Consider the following 17,687-nt stretch of genomic DNA (forward strand, 5'->3'; position numbering starts at 1 on the left):
ATTTTCTTTTTGAAATTTCACTAAAGAATGTTTTAAAGTTTTCTTATGGTGACAACACAGTGGGTGTTATCCTTAAAATATACACATATATAACCAAAAATATCTTTTGTAAAAATAATTTTAGAGAATATAATACAGTACAGTGACGGGAGAATAGAGCCCCTGTGTGATTGGTTATACCCACCAAGAATAGGCCTGGATTTCCCAACAGGCACACTAGGCCTGTGCCTAGGGCGGCAAAAGTCTGGGAGGGGCAGCAGGGCCTCCCAGTTGTGCTGAATCTCACTCATCAGAGAACAGCCTTCCGCGTCCTGCTGGAGGGGAGGGGTGAGACAAACTCTGCTCTATTCCCTAGTCCATCCCATCCCTTCCTGGTCTCTACAGAGAGCAAGAAGAGAAGGGTGAAGCCACAGTAGACAGCAGGAAGCAAAGAAAAGCCACTCTGCTCCTTAATCCCACCCCACGTCTCCTCTTGTTATTTAGGGACATGAGGGGAGGAGGTAATCCTGAAGCAGACAGAGGAGAGCAAAAAACAAAACAAAAAAAAAACCCCAACCTGTGCCTTATACCTTCTGCTCTATTGTCCCTTGTAGGGGGTGGGGGGTGGGGGGGAGGAGATGTGGGTAAAAAGGGTATCATCAGCACCAACAGTGCCTAGGGACATCAAAATCCTAAATTAGTCACTGACCAAGAATCTCCCTCTCTCCCCCTCCCCCATCCTTACTGGTGGTGGCTCCAGGCCCCTTGTGGTGGTTTCTGCCTCCCTGTGCCTTGTCCTGTCTTGCCCTGCTGATTCCTGCCTTGTTTTGGTCCCCTGTGTCTAGTCCTTGTTTGTCTGTCTGCCTCTGCCTGACTTCTGGTTTTGACTCTGGCTCCTTCTTTGGTAGGATGCTTGCTGTGGCTCTTGTGCTCTCTAGCACTCTCATCTGCTTTTGTGCGGGGCCAGGAGAGCTTCGAATGCTGCACTGGCAGCACCGGACAGCAGGCACTTTGACTTGTCGGGGAGAGGATGCAGGACTTAAACCTTCACATCAGCGAGTGCTTTCACATGTTGGGGGAGGTGGGGGCAAGAAACTGAAATGCAGCATCTGCCTAGGCCTGCACTGGCTTCCAGCAGTGGCAGAAGGTCTTGAAACACTGCATCCGCAGCTCTGGAGTTGCTCTTTCATTAGCCTAAAATTAGGGTGAAAAATTGGTCTAAACAGATTATCACCTTTGGAAAAAAATCGGCTCAAACTGAACATGAAGGACCCGGGTTTGATTCCTGAGACAGGCTTTCCATTCCCCTGGTTAGCTGGGGATGGGGGTGCTCCGAAGGCAACGTTCACAGCTCCTGTAGCAGGAGGGAGCATCAGCCAACATGTGATAGAGACAGCTAGAGTCCGGATAGCAAAGTAACAGGGTCATTCAACAAAATGTGTTACAGCGATAACGCGTCAATGCCATAATGCATGCGATAATAGCACTAGCGCACGGTGCGAATGCAAATTTTGAGAATGGGCAGGATTTATGAAAATGGGCAGTATCGCACCATGATATCGCACTGTTTTAATGCTGGAAATAACTACACCTTTTTTCCTAGTGTTAAGCTGTACGATATGACTGAAACGATTGTAATGCAATTCACGATAAATTTTTTTAATTGCATTTCGGCCATTTCTGGGCTTGAGAGGGGGAGAGGGAGAGGGGGAGAGAAAGAGAGAGAGAGAAAGAGAGAGTGTGCCTCTGGGGAGGCCTTCACAGTATGCAACTATTTATATGCCTATAGGAGGGGCAGCTAGTAGCTCGAGGTGAGGTGGTGGGTTAGGGGCCAACTTTTCATGCATAGTGACACGTATGAACAGCAGAGTACACCTCAGTGAAGATTTGACGTTATTTGGAGTGAGGAAAGTCTCACAAAGATGAAATTTTGTACTAATTTATCTCGCCCTAGCTTGATGGTACCTTGTTACAGAGTCCATCAAGCTAGGGCGAGAGAACATAGTAGAAATGTCAGATTTCTGAGACTTTCCTCACTCCAAATGACGTCAAATCTTCACCGAGGTGTACTGTGCTGTTCGTACATCTAACTGTGCATGAAAAACTGGCCCCTAAACGCAAAACCACCACCAACACCTCACCTCGAGCTGTTAGCCGTCCCTCCTATAGGCATATAAATAGTTGAATATAGAAAAGGCTTTATAGATTGTATCTTGCGCTGAGAGAGAGACTATCATGTGATACTACCTATGTGAAGCGCTATGTTACCGCGTGGTGTGGTAATTCTAAAAATTACCCTAAACATGCCCCTTTTCCTTATTGTGGGCATTAGGCCTGCAATATTACAGCATTCTGATGAATCTAGGGATTGGTTGGATAAACATATCCAGCTAATTTTGGAGGTATATTCAATAGTGTAGCTGCTGGCCTTCTTAAAGTTAGACAGCTAACTATAGACGTATAACTTTAGCTCTTTAGCCCGACCAGACTTAGCCAGCTAATTCAACTCTTCCCAGTCATGCCCCCAGATGCCCCAACTTATTCAGCTAAACTCTAAGCACCTAACTTATTAGCCGGCTAGAATTCAGCTGAATATGTACTCAAATATTAATTTAGCTGGCTAACTTCTGTGTTAGCTGGGTAAATGCTTCTGGCCGGACTTAGGGATCATGACTGCAGGTTTCCGAAAGGAGGCTGGTGCGTGGCCACGGGCTGAGGACTGTCGATGCAATGACTGGGCTAAGTTTGTTGAGAAAAGGCTATAAAATTGGAGAAAATACCCCAGGTAATTACAAATGAAGGCTCACGGCACCATAAGCTAACAGCGGCTCAGGCCAACTGAGCTGGATGCACAAAGTAACGGAAGGGAACTGCCGGTCAAAAATTTAATAAAACAAATAACAGGCCTACCCTTGGCTGCCCTCTAACCCCTAGCAAAGCCTCACACACGGCTTCCTGAGAGGATCGGCAGGATCTTGGAGGAGGAAGCAAAAATCCCCTTGGAGTATGCTCAGCCCCAAATAAAGAAAACATGCTGTAAGTTACATTTTCCTTTTGAGGGTTCAGAGTGCTGTATTTTAGTATTACATCTACTGGGGAGTATTTAAAACTCACAATTATCCCAATTCGATCCACTGAAATGCCTCCTTACCACTGAAGTTTACCTTAAGCAAAATATATATATATATATATATATATATATATATATATTTTTTTTTTAATACAGGGAGGGAAATTTTCTAAACCCATTTCCAAGGAGAAATTTATGCACAGAAATGGAGACTTTGAAAATGTCCCCTGGTGGGGACTTCCAACTCTTTTACATTTTCAAAAGCACTGGCGTACCGACATGGCAAAAGCACCTGCATAAAAAGCAGGTGCAAAGGGAACGTTTTCTGTCCAAAAACTGGTGCAAAGTCCAGAGGTAAGAAATATCGTGGACTCTGCACTTCTGCAGGCGAACTGAAACTTGCTTTCAGAAGGGCAAAGAGAGGGTCAAGAAAACTAAAGACATGCAAACACTTGCACCTGCTCAGGTCCATTTAGTTATGTTTAACTGTTCATGGAATGTTGTAAATATGCTCTTATTGTATTTTAGTTGCTTTTGGCTATTATTGTTCTGCTTTACTTGTTTGTACAGTGTACACCGCTTTGATCCTTGCTACAGAAAAGCAGTTTGAACATGTTAGAAATAAATAAATCTGCAGGTACAGTAAATATATCACAGATGAGTGGCTGGATTGTTTGCAACGCTGATTATTAATTCTTGGGGGTCACATCCGACTCAGGATAATGAATGCGGGTCAGAATGTAGCACCAGCTTAACCCAAGTCTGATGTATGAATTGGGAAATAAAAATCTGAAAGTCTGTGTTGGAGCGTCAAGATCCTTTAGAAAGCCTCGACATGGTCACGTTGAGGAAAGCAGGTCAACCATGGGTCTGAGGTTCACGAAGGCTAAATCTGAACCGGAAGCAGAATGGGTCTAAATTTGAACTAGTTCACCCATCCCTAACATGTATTCCTAAACAAACTTCTGGCCAGATTCAAGTTTCAGGCAAAAAAGTGCAAACAGCCTGCAAAATCCATTTGCTCGCACAGTTTAGAAAGAGTGCATCTTTTGCTCAAAGCTTTAAATTTTAAGGAAAAATAATTCCGCAGAAGAATCCATGTACAGTAAGTAAAAACATGTGCACAAAGCACTGAGAGACATTTGTCCAATCTTTAAATGCAGCACTTCTGGACAAAAGTCCCACAGCGGTTTTATTTTTTTTAAAGTCACTGTCTTTGCTGTGTAGCTTTTATTTTCTCCCTAGGATGCAGACCATTGAATCCTTGGGCAAATGATGTGCTGTTTCAAAATTGTGCAACAAAATTGGACTTTGTAGGTCCTTTTGCTCTTTTCTTGCCTTACCTTTGATTGAAGCCTGAAATCATGTTAAGATATGATAAATACTGTTATCAGGACTGCATTGGTTCATTAAGAACAGCTTCTTCACTTCAGACATGCTTTACACAGTACAAAGGATGCATGGATTTGGAGAACGTTTCTGCTATTACTAGGGGCTGTGCCCCTGCTCGCCCCCCTATCAGAAGGGGTGTGGGGATGGTGTGGAGAGGGGGGTGACTAAGTGATGTGTCTATGTATGACTGGGGTATTCTTTTGCTCTCTTACACTCTCCATTTTGTCCTTGTTTTCTCAACCTTATGTGTGTTTGTGTGGTGAGGGGTCTCACCCCTTTGCACTCTCCACATGGTCTCCACCTCCTCCTCGTATTCTCCACTTTCTCCCCTTCCCCCCCCCCCAGTGTGGGTGTGTATATGGGTAGGAGTAACTCTTTCTCCCTCTACTCACCTGTGCGGGGGGAGGGAGTGGAAGGTGATGGTGATGATGGGAGATCGGGGGGGGGTGTGTGCATACTCTTTCCCCCTCACACTCTCACTTTTTAGCTCTCTCCACCTCTCCCACCCCCATTATGTGTGGGGGTGGGGGGTGGGGAGTGCTGTAGATGAGGTGTTTGAGTGTGGGGGAGAGGGGTGGATGTGTATGGCTGGGGTACTTTTTCCATCTCTCAATCTCCAGTTTGCACCCCCCCCCTTTCCTCATCTCTGAGTGTGGTTGGGGGGGGGAGGGGGGAGGAGGAGCTTTTATGTTACCGTCTACACCAGGGGTGGGCAAGTCCGGTCCTCGAGGGCTGCAAACCAGTCGGGTTTTCAGGATACCCCTAATGAATATGCATGAAATAGATTTGCATACAACTGAGGCAGTGTGTATGCAGGTCTCTCTCATGCATATTCATTAAGGATATCCTGAAAACCCGACTGGTTTGCAGCCCTCGAGGACCGGAATTGCCCAACCCTGGTCTACACTAAAAGAGATGGTTTTTTTTTTTGTTTTTTTATTATTTATTTATTAAGCTTTGACCATTAATACAGGTACATTTAAAGAAAAATACATATGGATTGTGCAGATTAACACTTCAAATCAAATTGTGCAATCTTTACCAAAGTAAACTAAACTAATCTGCAACAACTTCCAATGTAATATTAATGAAATAAAAGACAAATCCTAATAGGAGCGATTCAGTAATTGGAAATAAATTCAATAATGGAAAATAATAGGATTAGAAGGAGACAGTGTTACTTATCACTTACTTATACCGTAATCAAGATAACTCTAAACCTGGGTTCACCGCAGATCTTGAATCCAGAAATTTACGTAATTGATCAGGTTCAAAGTATACATTTCTAACACCCTGCTTATTCACTACACATTGACATGGGAATCTAAGACTAAACTTGGCTCTCATACCAACTACCTCGTCACGCATTGCTAGAAAACACTTCCTTCGGTCTTGAGTGGAACGAGTGATGTCTGGGAAAATCCATACAGATTGACCCAGGAAAAGTAACTTCCTATTTCGAAAAAAAGCTCTTAGAATCATTTCTCTATCCTGTGCAAATACACATTGTATAAACAAAGTTCCTCTCTTACTAATCTTTAATTCCCTTGATGATTCCAAAAATTGTGTTAGATCTAGATCTAATTCAGGTGCCCTCTCATTGAAGAATTGATGCCCACCTTGGCAAAAGTATATATGACTAAGATTTCTTCTACGGTAATAAAAGAGATGTTTGTCAGTTTTACTTGGTTTCCCTTTAAGCAAGATCGCCTTAATAGATTCGTCCAGGCCAAATGTCATCCTGTCCTCTGAGCAGCAGAGATATACCGCTAAGTGATGCTCAAGTCATCTGCAGGCAGTGAACACACAAAGAATGTTATCTGTTGATCATTAGCGTCTCTAAGATTAAGGCTAAACCCATAGCCCAGGCCATAATAGCATTTAGAGGATTTCATGCCAAACAAAATAGGAATGGTGAAAAGGAATCTCCCTAAAAGAGTCCTTGCTGCATATTAATGTTAGGAATGACAATGTCCATCTTCATAATTCAGATGGTGTGTGGTCTGTTACAGTTTCATGATAAACGATGCATTTGATCACCTTGGGGTTCACTCTGGATTTCAAGTCAATTTGTTATCCAAAGGAGTGGATGCTATCAAAGGCTTTTTCTTTTTTTGTCAGTCCATGCTACAGCAAGGTTTTGCATTTTCTTACAACTAGCCAGGAAGGCTTTTATTCAACATCCACTGGTATTTGTATCCCTAACGTCCCTTTTCATTGCCCGTCTGTTCTGTTGCCAGGATATATTAAAGTCTATGTGACTGCTTATTCTATCTGCAGTGAGCAGCTTCTGGATCGGCAAGCCATTGGCCAGTAGTTTTTGGGGGTATTACTTAGGTCTCCCTTTGGCAGGAGAGACGTTTTTTCTGTTATTAGCCATTGCAGAGTTAATTCTGGCTGTCTGATTAATTGATTTTTGCAGTGTTCCAGGTTTTCATGAAGAGGTGCTATATGTTTCAGCTAAACGTTGGGTACCACATCAAGGCCTGGGTTCTTTAAACTTGGAGCTCTTCTGAATCTGGTTTCCAGCTCCTTTGTTGTTACTGCGGGCCATTCCATAGTTTTGGTGTTTGCTATTTTCATATTCTCCAGTATGCTAGGCAGCCATTCTGCTTCCCTGTTGTGTTCATATACATTTCTCCAGACCTTTTCTGTTTCAGTTTGGGTTTGTGGTGTTTTAATTGCACTAATATTCTTTCCGTGTTCCCTGCAGAATTGCTTTGGGTTATGTCTAAATGAATTTTTTTCCTTCAAATCTCATATTGTGCTTTTGCTGTTATTTTCAATTTGTTATCAAGTATATGAATCTAAGGTCTCCTTCGGTTAGTGCAGCATGTTTCAGCTTGATGTTTTGGATTTTTCTCATTATATTTGGTGGGGTCAGTTCTTTAATGTACTTGTTTATCATTGGCATCTCTGCACTCAGTGATTTCATTTTTTACTCTACACCTTTTCCCCCAAAGAGTTGCCTTTTGCCTTTTCTTCTGGCCTTGCATCCTAGTTGCTAAGACTCTCTCAGCAATGATTTTTGCTGTACCATATTGTACCCAATTTATTTCCGTGATAGCAATAGATCTTCTTATGCAGATTATGGCCTTGATCTCATTTATCATGCTTTCTATTTATTTAATATACTTGTAACCCACAAAATCCAATTACACATTGATCTGTGAGGATAACAAAAACAAACATTCATAAAAACAGAATGTAACATATTTCTTCACGGACATTGCATGGTAACTAGTTATTTGTTACATTTATTATCCGCAATATCCAACATTGTTGATCTATGCGGATTACAGTGCAAAACATACATAAACTTATCATACCACAAAGATTTTGCAGTATTTAACATTTTTCATATTATTCCCCATAAGCTTGTTTAAAAAGATCCTGTTTTAAAATTTTCCTAAAATATTTGTGTTGTGTTTCACAAATTACCAGCATAAGCTTGCATTAAAAAGATAGATTTACGTTGCTTCCTGAAAAATGTGTTATCTTTATATGATCTGACAGAAGAGGGCAATAGATTTACTTTGGATATCAGGTTTAGTTCGGGAGGTCTTTCCCTCTCTTGGACCCCAGCACACATATCTGTCTCCACATAGGCCAGGAACTGAATGCCAGCTCTTGCCTGTTCTCTTCACTCTTCTTCCTGGTTCATATTCATTCATCTTGCCCTACTGTGTTGCATTATTATCGTTAGGGCTTCTATTTATAAATTGTGTAAATTTAGATGTTTATTTTCCAGCTAATTAGGGGTTCCCTGGGGATACTAAAAATCAGTATTTTCCCATCACAGGTACTATTGCTAGGTACCTGTTCCAGTTGAATGAAATCCATACAATTGTGCAGTTGAGGAGATGTTAGTGTGGAAAAGATACAAAGAAAAGGGGCCGCTGTACACCTGCCATTGGTTTCTGAGCATGGTATTATGTGCATTTTCCTGTGCGAAACTTATGCATGTATGTAATACCGCGGTTAGCATGGAAAAACGCATGCACAAACCTGCTGAAAAAGCCGCGGCTGCTTTAGCATGAGACCATGCTAATGCCATACAAAGGAGGCAATTAACTATTCATGGGCAATGCACAGAGCTGTGCTGGCATTAATGCAGGTTTTTTTAGGTGTAGGCAAAATTAAGTGGCAGAAGCCAGAAGAGAGGTCTGAGAGGGAACAGGCACATGTTAGAAATGCTAACTGCTTTTTTGTAGCCCTTTCAAATCTCTGCTGCAGTTCCCGCCATTATAGCTCACATGCAGTCGGTGATGGATCATGAAGGGGTTAGACATTGCTCTACCCACCTTCAGAACCACTCCCAAACTACTAACTCACTACTGACTTAAAGGCTTTCAACAGAGAGTCAATCACGGGTCACCATATTAATGTGGATTTATTGCATAGGGCCTTCAGCACAACGTTGTAGTGAGCATATCTTTGCAGCTATTTGTTTTGTGCAGATTTTTCTGTGTGCATCTCATTTGCATGCCATCTCCTTATTACATCCTGTGGAGGGGCCTGCTTTTGCCATGCATGCTAAAAGAAAATACGCACTGAAAAATAGCCCAGATTTCACAGTGGTCTTATTACATCACCCCATAGAGAAGGATCCAGAGTAGGGAAAGAAGGATTGAGAGAGTACTAGGGAAAGTGGTGTTTTTCCGATGTTAAATAAAAAAAAAAAGATATATATTTTTTGCATTGGGATGTTTTATCCGGGTTTATCAGTTAAAACCTAAAATCAGAAGCCCTAATCATCATTCACTTGTCTCTCACCTCCAGTTGGTCTGGCACACCTCTTTTGGTGGTCCTTGGCTATTCCGGCACCTCTCTCAAAACCTCACTCTCTTTCTGCACCAGCCCTCAACTGTTTTAAGATATCATAACTTACGTACGCCTTTGCTTTGATTTTTCCAATTAGAGATCTTAAATTGGATCCGTTGGGTTTTTGACATGATCTCTTTGTAAACTCTCTTGATTTAAATATAGAGTTTGTGGCATATAATATCGCCTTTTTATCTTCAGGTCTCTATGTAAATGTATTATGTCATTAGCTTCTGTCTGCACTGGGTTCACCAGACCATGGTGAACCCAGTGCAGGAGAAGACAAAACCCTTCAGATAATCCAAAACCCTTCAGATAATCCAAACCCTTCAGATGTGGGTATTACCCTCATCTGAAGGGTTTGGATTATCACTACCACCTTTGTTAGTCCAAGTGCTGAGGCTAAGGGTGGGCATTTTTTAAATCCTGGGTGACGTGTGACCAGCATGAATTTTCCTTCCTTTCATACTTCAATAGTAGTGGTCAAGTTGCTGAGATTTAGTCTAGATGTTATCCAACAAAGTCACCACATTAAGGTACTCAGCAAGACTTAGAGAGAGAAATTTACTCTATTCTCTCCTCCTTGGAAATGCATAGCAATTGTTAAATCACCGACATTGCTGCAGATCAGTTGACAGAACACACAGTTTGTCCTTGTGATTGTCATGAAGCACATTTACAAAGCCATGTGCACAGAATAAAGACACGCAGAGGCTTCTCTGGACTCTAGATACTTCAGGAATTTATCTTTGACTCTTTGGGACTCCCCTTTGTACTTGAATCTCCTGGACTCTAATTATGTGAACTCTTCTGAGATACAGAAATAGGAACAAATTATAGAGCAGGACACCCTGGACAAGATGTTTACTCCTTTCTTCCTTATTTATTTATTTAACACTTTTCTATACCGACCTTCATGATTTATTTATTTTACTTATTTATTTTGAAGGTTTTGTATACCGACATTCGTTAGGAAAACATCACATCGGTTTCCATAGAACAATAAAATAGCCAACAGGGCTTTACAATGAACCTGATACAATAAACAAGGGAGGGGATGAAAAAGGAGGGGGCAGGGAGGAGGGGGAGTGGGATTAGAGGGTGTGGGAAACCAGGGTTATACTGTACATATGGGTTAACATAAAAACATAGTTAAATACAATTATAATTAGCATACATGAGGATTATAGTTAATATAAATATAGATAATGTACATTGAAAGCTAGGAGGATAGAATTAAGAATGATAAAAACCATATCAGATCGGTTTACATCGAACAGGGTAAAAACTGGAGTGACAACTAGAATAAATAAGCAAATGATGTGGAAGAGGCAAAGTTACATTCAAACAAGGGGTAAGAACTTGGAGGCTTAATCATTCCTTAAATTCTCCTCTGTCTTTGCTCTTGATCCAATCACCAACTGGAAAAGTCCTGCTGCCTTTTTCCACTTGATTGCAGACTTTCCACAGTTTCAGAAACACTGGACACCCACTAACCCCTTATGTCCCTTCAACTTTCATAAATCACTCATAAAGCATAAATCCCCAGCACAGCATGGAGCCTCCTACAGTTCCTCTTTGTAGGAATGCCTCCCAGATTCCTCCTGGAACCCCATACAGGCTGCTCCATAAGCTTAATATTTGAAAACTGTCTTAGGGTGAGAGGATGTGAAGAAATTTAGTGTTATGTGAGAAGGACAGTTTTATCTCATAATAATGAGAGAGAAGTACAAATACGATGACCTGACCTGATCAGGGAAACAACAGCATCATTACCATTATAAATGTAACTGCCAACATGTAGGCCCCCAGAAAATAACAGTTGCTGAAATGACAGTTTTAGTGACAGTTTCAGCTATTTTGAAAAATGACTGTTTCAGCTGAGCTCCTCTGTTGCAACAAGATAAGTCCCTGACAGACACATTGGAAGTTAAAGAATGAGTAAATGCTTGTCTAAGGAATAGTATAGTTGAACACAAGCTTAGATAGGTAGGAAGAGACTCTGTAGCTAGAGAATGTCTTGAAATATTATAACTAAATGACAGAAACTTCTTTTAAATATATTTTAGAAGGAAATTCTTTAAGTTTTAAGAGATACTGTACTTCAGAAAAGGGAAGGTAGTCACTTTAGCTTAAAATGGAGGAATCATTTTTCCTGCCTTAGTAAGAAATGATAAGCAAGTGTACAGGACTTCTAGCATGTAGCTGCTGGACCCATGTATTTCTCTCTTGCCCCCCGCCCCCACACAGTATTTACTCATTGGGGTGGTGGCTCTGAGTAGCAGAGAACAAAGAAAATAGAACTGTACCTGCATCAAGCCAGATCCGGTCTAAGAAGCATAAAAGGAGATCACAGTGACGTACCGTTGGCACAGCTTGAACGACAACCCCAAGACCTGTTCAAGATGACCCCTATGTCCAGTGTGTTAACCATCCCCTATCGAGACTATCTTTTCCAGAGACATTGCTTTCGGTGCCAGGGGGGATTACTGGTCAGAGAAGTGACTCTTGTATATATCCTTTCTGTCTGAGCCATTCTCATAAGTGGCCCTGTATACATATCTATATGCTCTTGTTACATTCAGATTACAAGCTAGGCTAAGTTATTATTAGATGTTTTGCTATTGCATTACATTACTAATTACATTGTTTAAAACTGTGGGAAGTTTTTGTTAGGGTTATATTACTGCTATTAGTTTATGTAGGGATAACGTTTACATATATCTGACCAAACACGAGTGTTCCTACATAATCACAATGATGCCGCTTATCAGTATATTGTTGCTGCATATATTGCATGTTTATAATCACTGCCTGTTTCAGAATATATATATATATATATATATATATATATATACACACACACTTGCCAGTAACTGTGTGTCTTATTTCCACCAGGTAACACAAGGCTATCTCTAGAGTACAAAAACCCAGAGGCTCCCTCCAGGAACTCTAGGGTACAACCGTAAAGAGGCTCCTGAACATTCTGGGCCTCTTTTTTTCCCACAATTTAATTTTTATTTAAAGGCTTTGAATTACAACCCTAAAATAAAACATAATTGCTAACTACCTTAGTACAAGTCTGAGCCTCTATTTTTATTATTTCTCTATTCCCAAGACACCATCCATTGGTGTGTGTCCAATATTTATTTATTTATTAACTTTTTATTTACCGACATTCGTGAAACACATCATGCCGGTTTACAAAGAACTCAGGCGGGAAATACAATAAAACAATATAACAATATAACATTAATAACAGAAACAAAATTCAGAATACAAAATGAACCAAAGGAGCAATAACAAAAAGGGGGGAGGAAGGGGGAGGGAGAGGTGGGGGAGGATAGGCAGGGGGGGCAGGGCATGGGGAGGGAGGGAGGGTAGGGGGGTGTGGGAAAGGGGGGATGGGGAGCGGGAGGGGGAAAGGCATAGCTAGATGAAGTATAAAACAAATATAAAATAGAAAAGAGGGAGACTATGTACAGTTGAAGTATGTACAGGTACTATTAACTTAAGTAGTCCTACGGAAGTGTTGGGAAACCGGCCGTATCAATTGGGCGACGGTATTCACTAGGATATAGTTTATTTAATGGGAAACTGGAGGTGTAAATGGAGAGAGGAGTACTAGGGGAGAAGGTGGCGGCCGGGAGGCCCAGGGATCTAGGGATGGCTAGGGGGGGGGGGGGGAGAGGGGATGGGGATGGGTCGGGCGGAGGGGGAGTAAGGGTGGATGACTGGGCAGGGGGGGGCTGAGAGGAGTGGGAGCAGGGGGAGAAAGGTCAGGCGGGTGGAGCTGGGGGGAGAAATTAAGTTTGGTTAGTGTCGGGGTAGGCCTGTCGGAAAAGCCATGTCTTGACTCCTTTCTTGAACATGTGGAGGGATGTCTCTTGGCGTAGGAAGGTGGGGAGGGAGTTCCAGAGGGTGGGGCCAGCGACGGAGAAAGCTCTTCCTCTGGTATAAGTTGAATGTGCTGATTTGAGGGACGGGGTGTGGAGAGTGCCTGTCTGGGTTGTTCTTGTAGGGCGGTCAGAAGCGTGGAAACGAGGCATTTCATCGAGCCAGGTGTGATTGTATTTATGTAGGGAGTTGTGAAGGATGGTGAGAGTTTTGTATTGTGAGCGGAAGGAAATGGGCAGCCAATGTAGGTCCTTTAGTATGGGGGTGATGTGGTCCCTTTTACGTGTACCGGTTATGATTCTCGCCATGGAATTTTGTAGAATCTGCAGGGGTTTGATGGTGGTGGCAGGAAGTCCTAGTAGCAGGGAGTTACAATAATCTAGTTTCGTGAGCATAGTGGTCTGTATGACTGTGCGGAAATCGTGTGTGTGGAGGAGGGGTTTGAGTTTTTTTAGGATGTTTAGCTTATAGAAACCTCCCTTTAGGAGAGCTTTGATGTGGGGTTTAAAACTTAGGTGCTGATCTATGGAGACTCCTAGGTCTCTTACAGACTGGGGCTGAGAGAGGGCTGTGGTTGAATTCTGGGGAGTGTTTTGTCGCGTGGGGAGGGTGAAACGTTCAGGCTGATTAGAGATAACGAGCAATTCTGTTTTTGAAGTGTTTAGAGCTAGGTGGAGCTCAGATAGCAAGGCGCTTATGGTGGTAAGGCAGGATTCCCAGCGTTGCAAAGGTTCGCTTATGGACCTTTGAAACGGGATGAGGATCTGCACGTCATCTGCATATAGGAAGAATTTCAGGCCTAGGTCGGAGAGGAGGTGGCATAGGGGTAGGAGATAATGCTTTTCCTCTTAACACATATACCCCCTGATGGAGACATATGGTCATTTGAACCTTTGGGACCCTTACAAAAGTATAATTGATATGATGAAAAGTGCTTGGGTAAGATAGCAAACAATTTGCTTATTTCATGTATACCAGTCTGAAAAGAAGATTTAATTTCTCACCATTTTAAAGAATATTTTATTGGAAATTACTTTTAAAAAGTATTTTTGACACAATGCATGCTCAGAGCTTATAAGCTCGTAATATCACTGCTCCAATAGAAGTTATTTCTATATTTTCTATCTATTTACAATGTACAAAAAAAGGACTTTATTCTTCACCACTACACTTGCTCTTTGAAAAGAACCCTACTAGGCTCCTAAAACAATGATTAATAGAATTAGAGCACACTATGACTTGGCAGACATAAGCAATAAAAAAAAAAATCACCAAATTCTATTTACTATAAAGCAGAAGAAAAAGAATATGCTGGTAATCTGTGTTATGACTTCACCAGGATAACATTATTAATAAAAAGCATGGAGCCAAGAATTAGCCAAGAATTAGCAAATAAAAGGCAAAGAATGTGCATCATTTCATCTTCACTTCTGTTAGACAGCGTTACATACCTGAATGATCTCAATAATCTGTAGGACTTTCCTAGATCAGACACACGTCTGCAGAGTGGGGCAATAGCCAATTCCATCTATAATTAAAAAAAAACAAAAATAGTCCATTGGCTGAAGGTTGACCCCTTATAACAAAGTAGAACATCTATCTGAATGGACAGATTTTAGATAATTACAGTAAAAAGATGTTTATAAACCTCAGGATACAGTCATTCTATGCACCAAAACATAGAAACATATAGAAACATAGAAATGACGGCAGAAGACCAAACGGCCCATCCAGTCTGCCCAGCAAGCTTCACACTCTTTTTTTTTTCTCATACTTATCTGTTACTCTTGGCTCTTAGTAACCCTTTGGTTCTATTTCCCTTCTACCCCCACCATTAATGCAAAGAGCAGTGTTGGAGCTGCATCTAAGTGTAATATCTAGCTTAATTAGTTAGGGGTAGTAACCGCCACAATAAGCAAGCTACACCCTTGCCCATTTGTCTACCCAGACTATGCGACTCAGTCCCTGTTGGTTGTTGTCTGTATATAGATCCACTTTTCTTCATCCCCCCTGCCATTGAAGCAGAGAGCTATGCTGGATTTGCACGAAGTATCAGACTTTCTCCCCTGCCGTTGAAGCAGAGAGCTATGCTGGATATGCACGTAGTATCAGAATTTCTCCCCTGCTGTTGAAGCAGAGAGCTATGCTGGATATGCATCGAAAGTGAAGTATCAGCTTATTTGGTTTGGGGTAGTAACCGCCATAGCAAGCAAGCTTCTCCCCGCTTTTTGGGGGGAGGGGGAGAGAGGAAGGCCAATATTCAATAAAATGGCCAGTGGACAAGATATCTAGCAATACTTTAGTCAGATAACTTGTCCCAGATATTCTGCAGGATAAACGTCCTGCTGAATACACCTGCCTAAGGTTATCCGGTTACATGTAGCTGGATAACTTTAAACCTAATCGGCTATTGGTTAAATTTTTAAGTTTTCAAGCTGCGTGTGCCAACTTCACTGGATATATTCAAACAATATCTAGTTAAGTGGCAGCAAACTGAAAGGAAAAGCAAAACAAAAGTCTGGGAGCCCAATCCAGGAACACGTGTGGGCTTAGTGCCCAATTCCCCGCCACCCTGCAACCCACCAAATACAAAGAGGAGTTGCACTATCCTGAGGCCAGCCTCTCCCTTCCCTATTTCATTTTTCATTAATTGCAATCTTTCCTGCCCACTCTCCAGTCATCTGCAACCTCTTTCTCACCTTTCCTCCTCCCCCCTCGGGACGCTCCAAATGGATCCCTAAAACCCCATCTGGGAGCAAAGTCTTGACTTACCTGCTCCTGGCCCTTCCAGCATTGCTCTGATGACAGCCCTGTTATTTATTTATTTAAAAACTTTTCTATAGCGTCGCTAAGTTATTTACCATCGCACCGGTTTACAAATAGGCACATAGACTAAGGTAAGTAAATGTAGGATATCGTACATTCTAACAGGTGCCAATAAAGTTCAGTTACAATTTCATAAATAAAATCATTATTTGAGTAATGTTGGTCAAGTCCAGGTGCATTATTGAGTTACTATCTCTTTGAGATATTACTTCTTAAATGAAGGATTGAGTAAATTCATTCTCATCTGCATTACCCTGTACTTTCATTCTCTACCCTCCAGACTCTTTAGTGAAGGCTTTTTTAAAGAGCCATGTTTTTAGATTTTTCTTAAATGTTTTGAGATTACTCTGTAATCTGAGTTCAGGGGGCATCGTGTTCCATAGTATGGGCCCAGACAATGATAAAGCCCTTTCACTTGGTTTAATTTTGCTGACTTTACTGAAGGGATTGTTAGTAGTGCTTTGTTAGCCTATGCTTCCAGTGCTGCTGTCAGACAAATGCTGGAAGTGGGCAAGTCAAGTCCTCACTCTTAGCTGGGGGTTTTGGTATCAGACGGGATAGGAGGTCCGGAGGTGGGAGGGTGAAAGAGAGATTGTGGGTGGGTGGGAGGAGAATGGGGAGGTGCAGGAGTGAACGTGATTTATGAAAAACAAATGGGGAATGGGGGGCCAGCCTCAGGGTAGAAGAGGCTCCTCTAATTTTGTATGTGGTAGGCTTTGTGGCTGGGGGGGGGGGGGGAGGGGAGTGGGAATTTGGCACTGGGCCTGCACTTGTTTTTAAGTGTTTCTGGGGTAGGGGGCTGCAGGACAGGGTCTGAAGGCCCCAGGAGTTTTTCTGCCCTTTTAGTTTGCTTCCACTTAACCAGCCATCTTATGAATACATTCAGTTAAGTGGCCATATGTGGCCCTAAAGCTTTACAACTGCTCTGAAGCAGTCCTAGAGTTATCTGGCTAACTTAGGGCCAGCTTCATTAAGGCTTTTCTCCCATTTTGTGTCTATGGGAAAACCCCTTAGTGAATCAGCTACTTAATGACTTACAGCTGAAAACTGGCTAAGTCAGCCAGACAACTTTATCCACTTCCAGAACGCCTCCTTTTTTTATCTGGCTAAAGTTTAGCAAGATAAGTGGCCCAATATTCAAAAAGGGCCATTTAGCCAGATAAATTGTGAGTTACCCAGCTAAATGCCTTTGAATATTCAACTTCAGGATTTCCAAGCAGCTGCTATCAGTATGGCCGAGCATCATGCAGCCCTTTCCTATTTCTGGATGTACAGTAGTTGGATGTGACAAGGAGGCAGAGGTCTACCCCATTTCATCAGAATTTCTTCCTCAGAGCAAACTCACATCCTTTATCTATTACTCCTTTAAGGGTATATCAAAGTTATTTACATGACAGAGGTAATTTTGCAACATCCTGCACAAATTAAATGGCAAACGCATGCTAAGTCACATTGATTTTCGAAGGGAACGTACATGTGCATGCACTCATGCTTTCCCTTTTGAAAACAATTCCACACAAACTGCTCACATACAATTCGCATCTGCTAAATTGGGCAGAGACGGTTTGGGGAAATTTTACATGCATTTTACTTTTCAAAATGACAGAGTATGTGCACATAAGTGCAAGCCCCTCCCTAATCTGCCCCCCTGGAATGTCTTCGTTCAGTCCGGGTAAACTTAACTGTGAACATGACATGC

General features: G+C 42.0%; 1 protein-coding gene across 1 annotated transcript in view; it reads right to left on the minus strand.

Moving 5' to 3' along the window:
• COG5 (component of oligomeric golgi complex 5) overlaps nucleotides 1-17,687 on the minus strand; it is a 585,636-nt gene that overhangs the window by 43,546 nt on the left and 524,403 nt on the right. The window contains 1 exon segment of the mRNA XM_029617284.1: nucleotides 14,614-14,690. Coding sequence (XP_029473144.1) covers nucleotides 14,614-14,690 — 77 coding nt within the window.

Source organism: Rhinatrema bivittatum, chromosome 9, assembly GCF_901001135.1.
Source record: "Rhinatrema bivittatum chromosome 9, aRhiBiv1.1, whole genome shotgun sequence".
In the NCBI taxonomy this organism is placed as follows: domain Eukaryota; kingdom Metazoa; phylum Chordata; class Amphibia; order Gymnophiona; family Rhinatrematidae; genus Rhinatrema; species Rhinatrema bivittatum.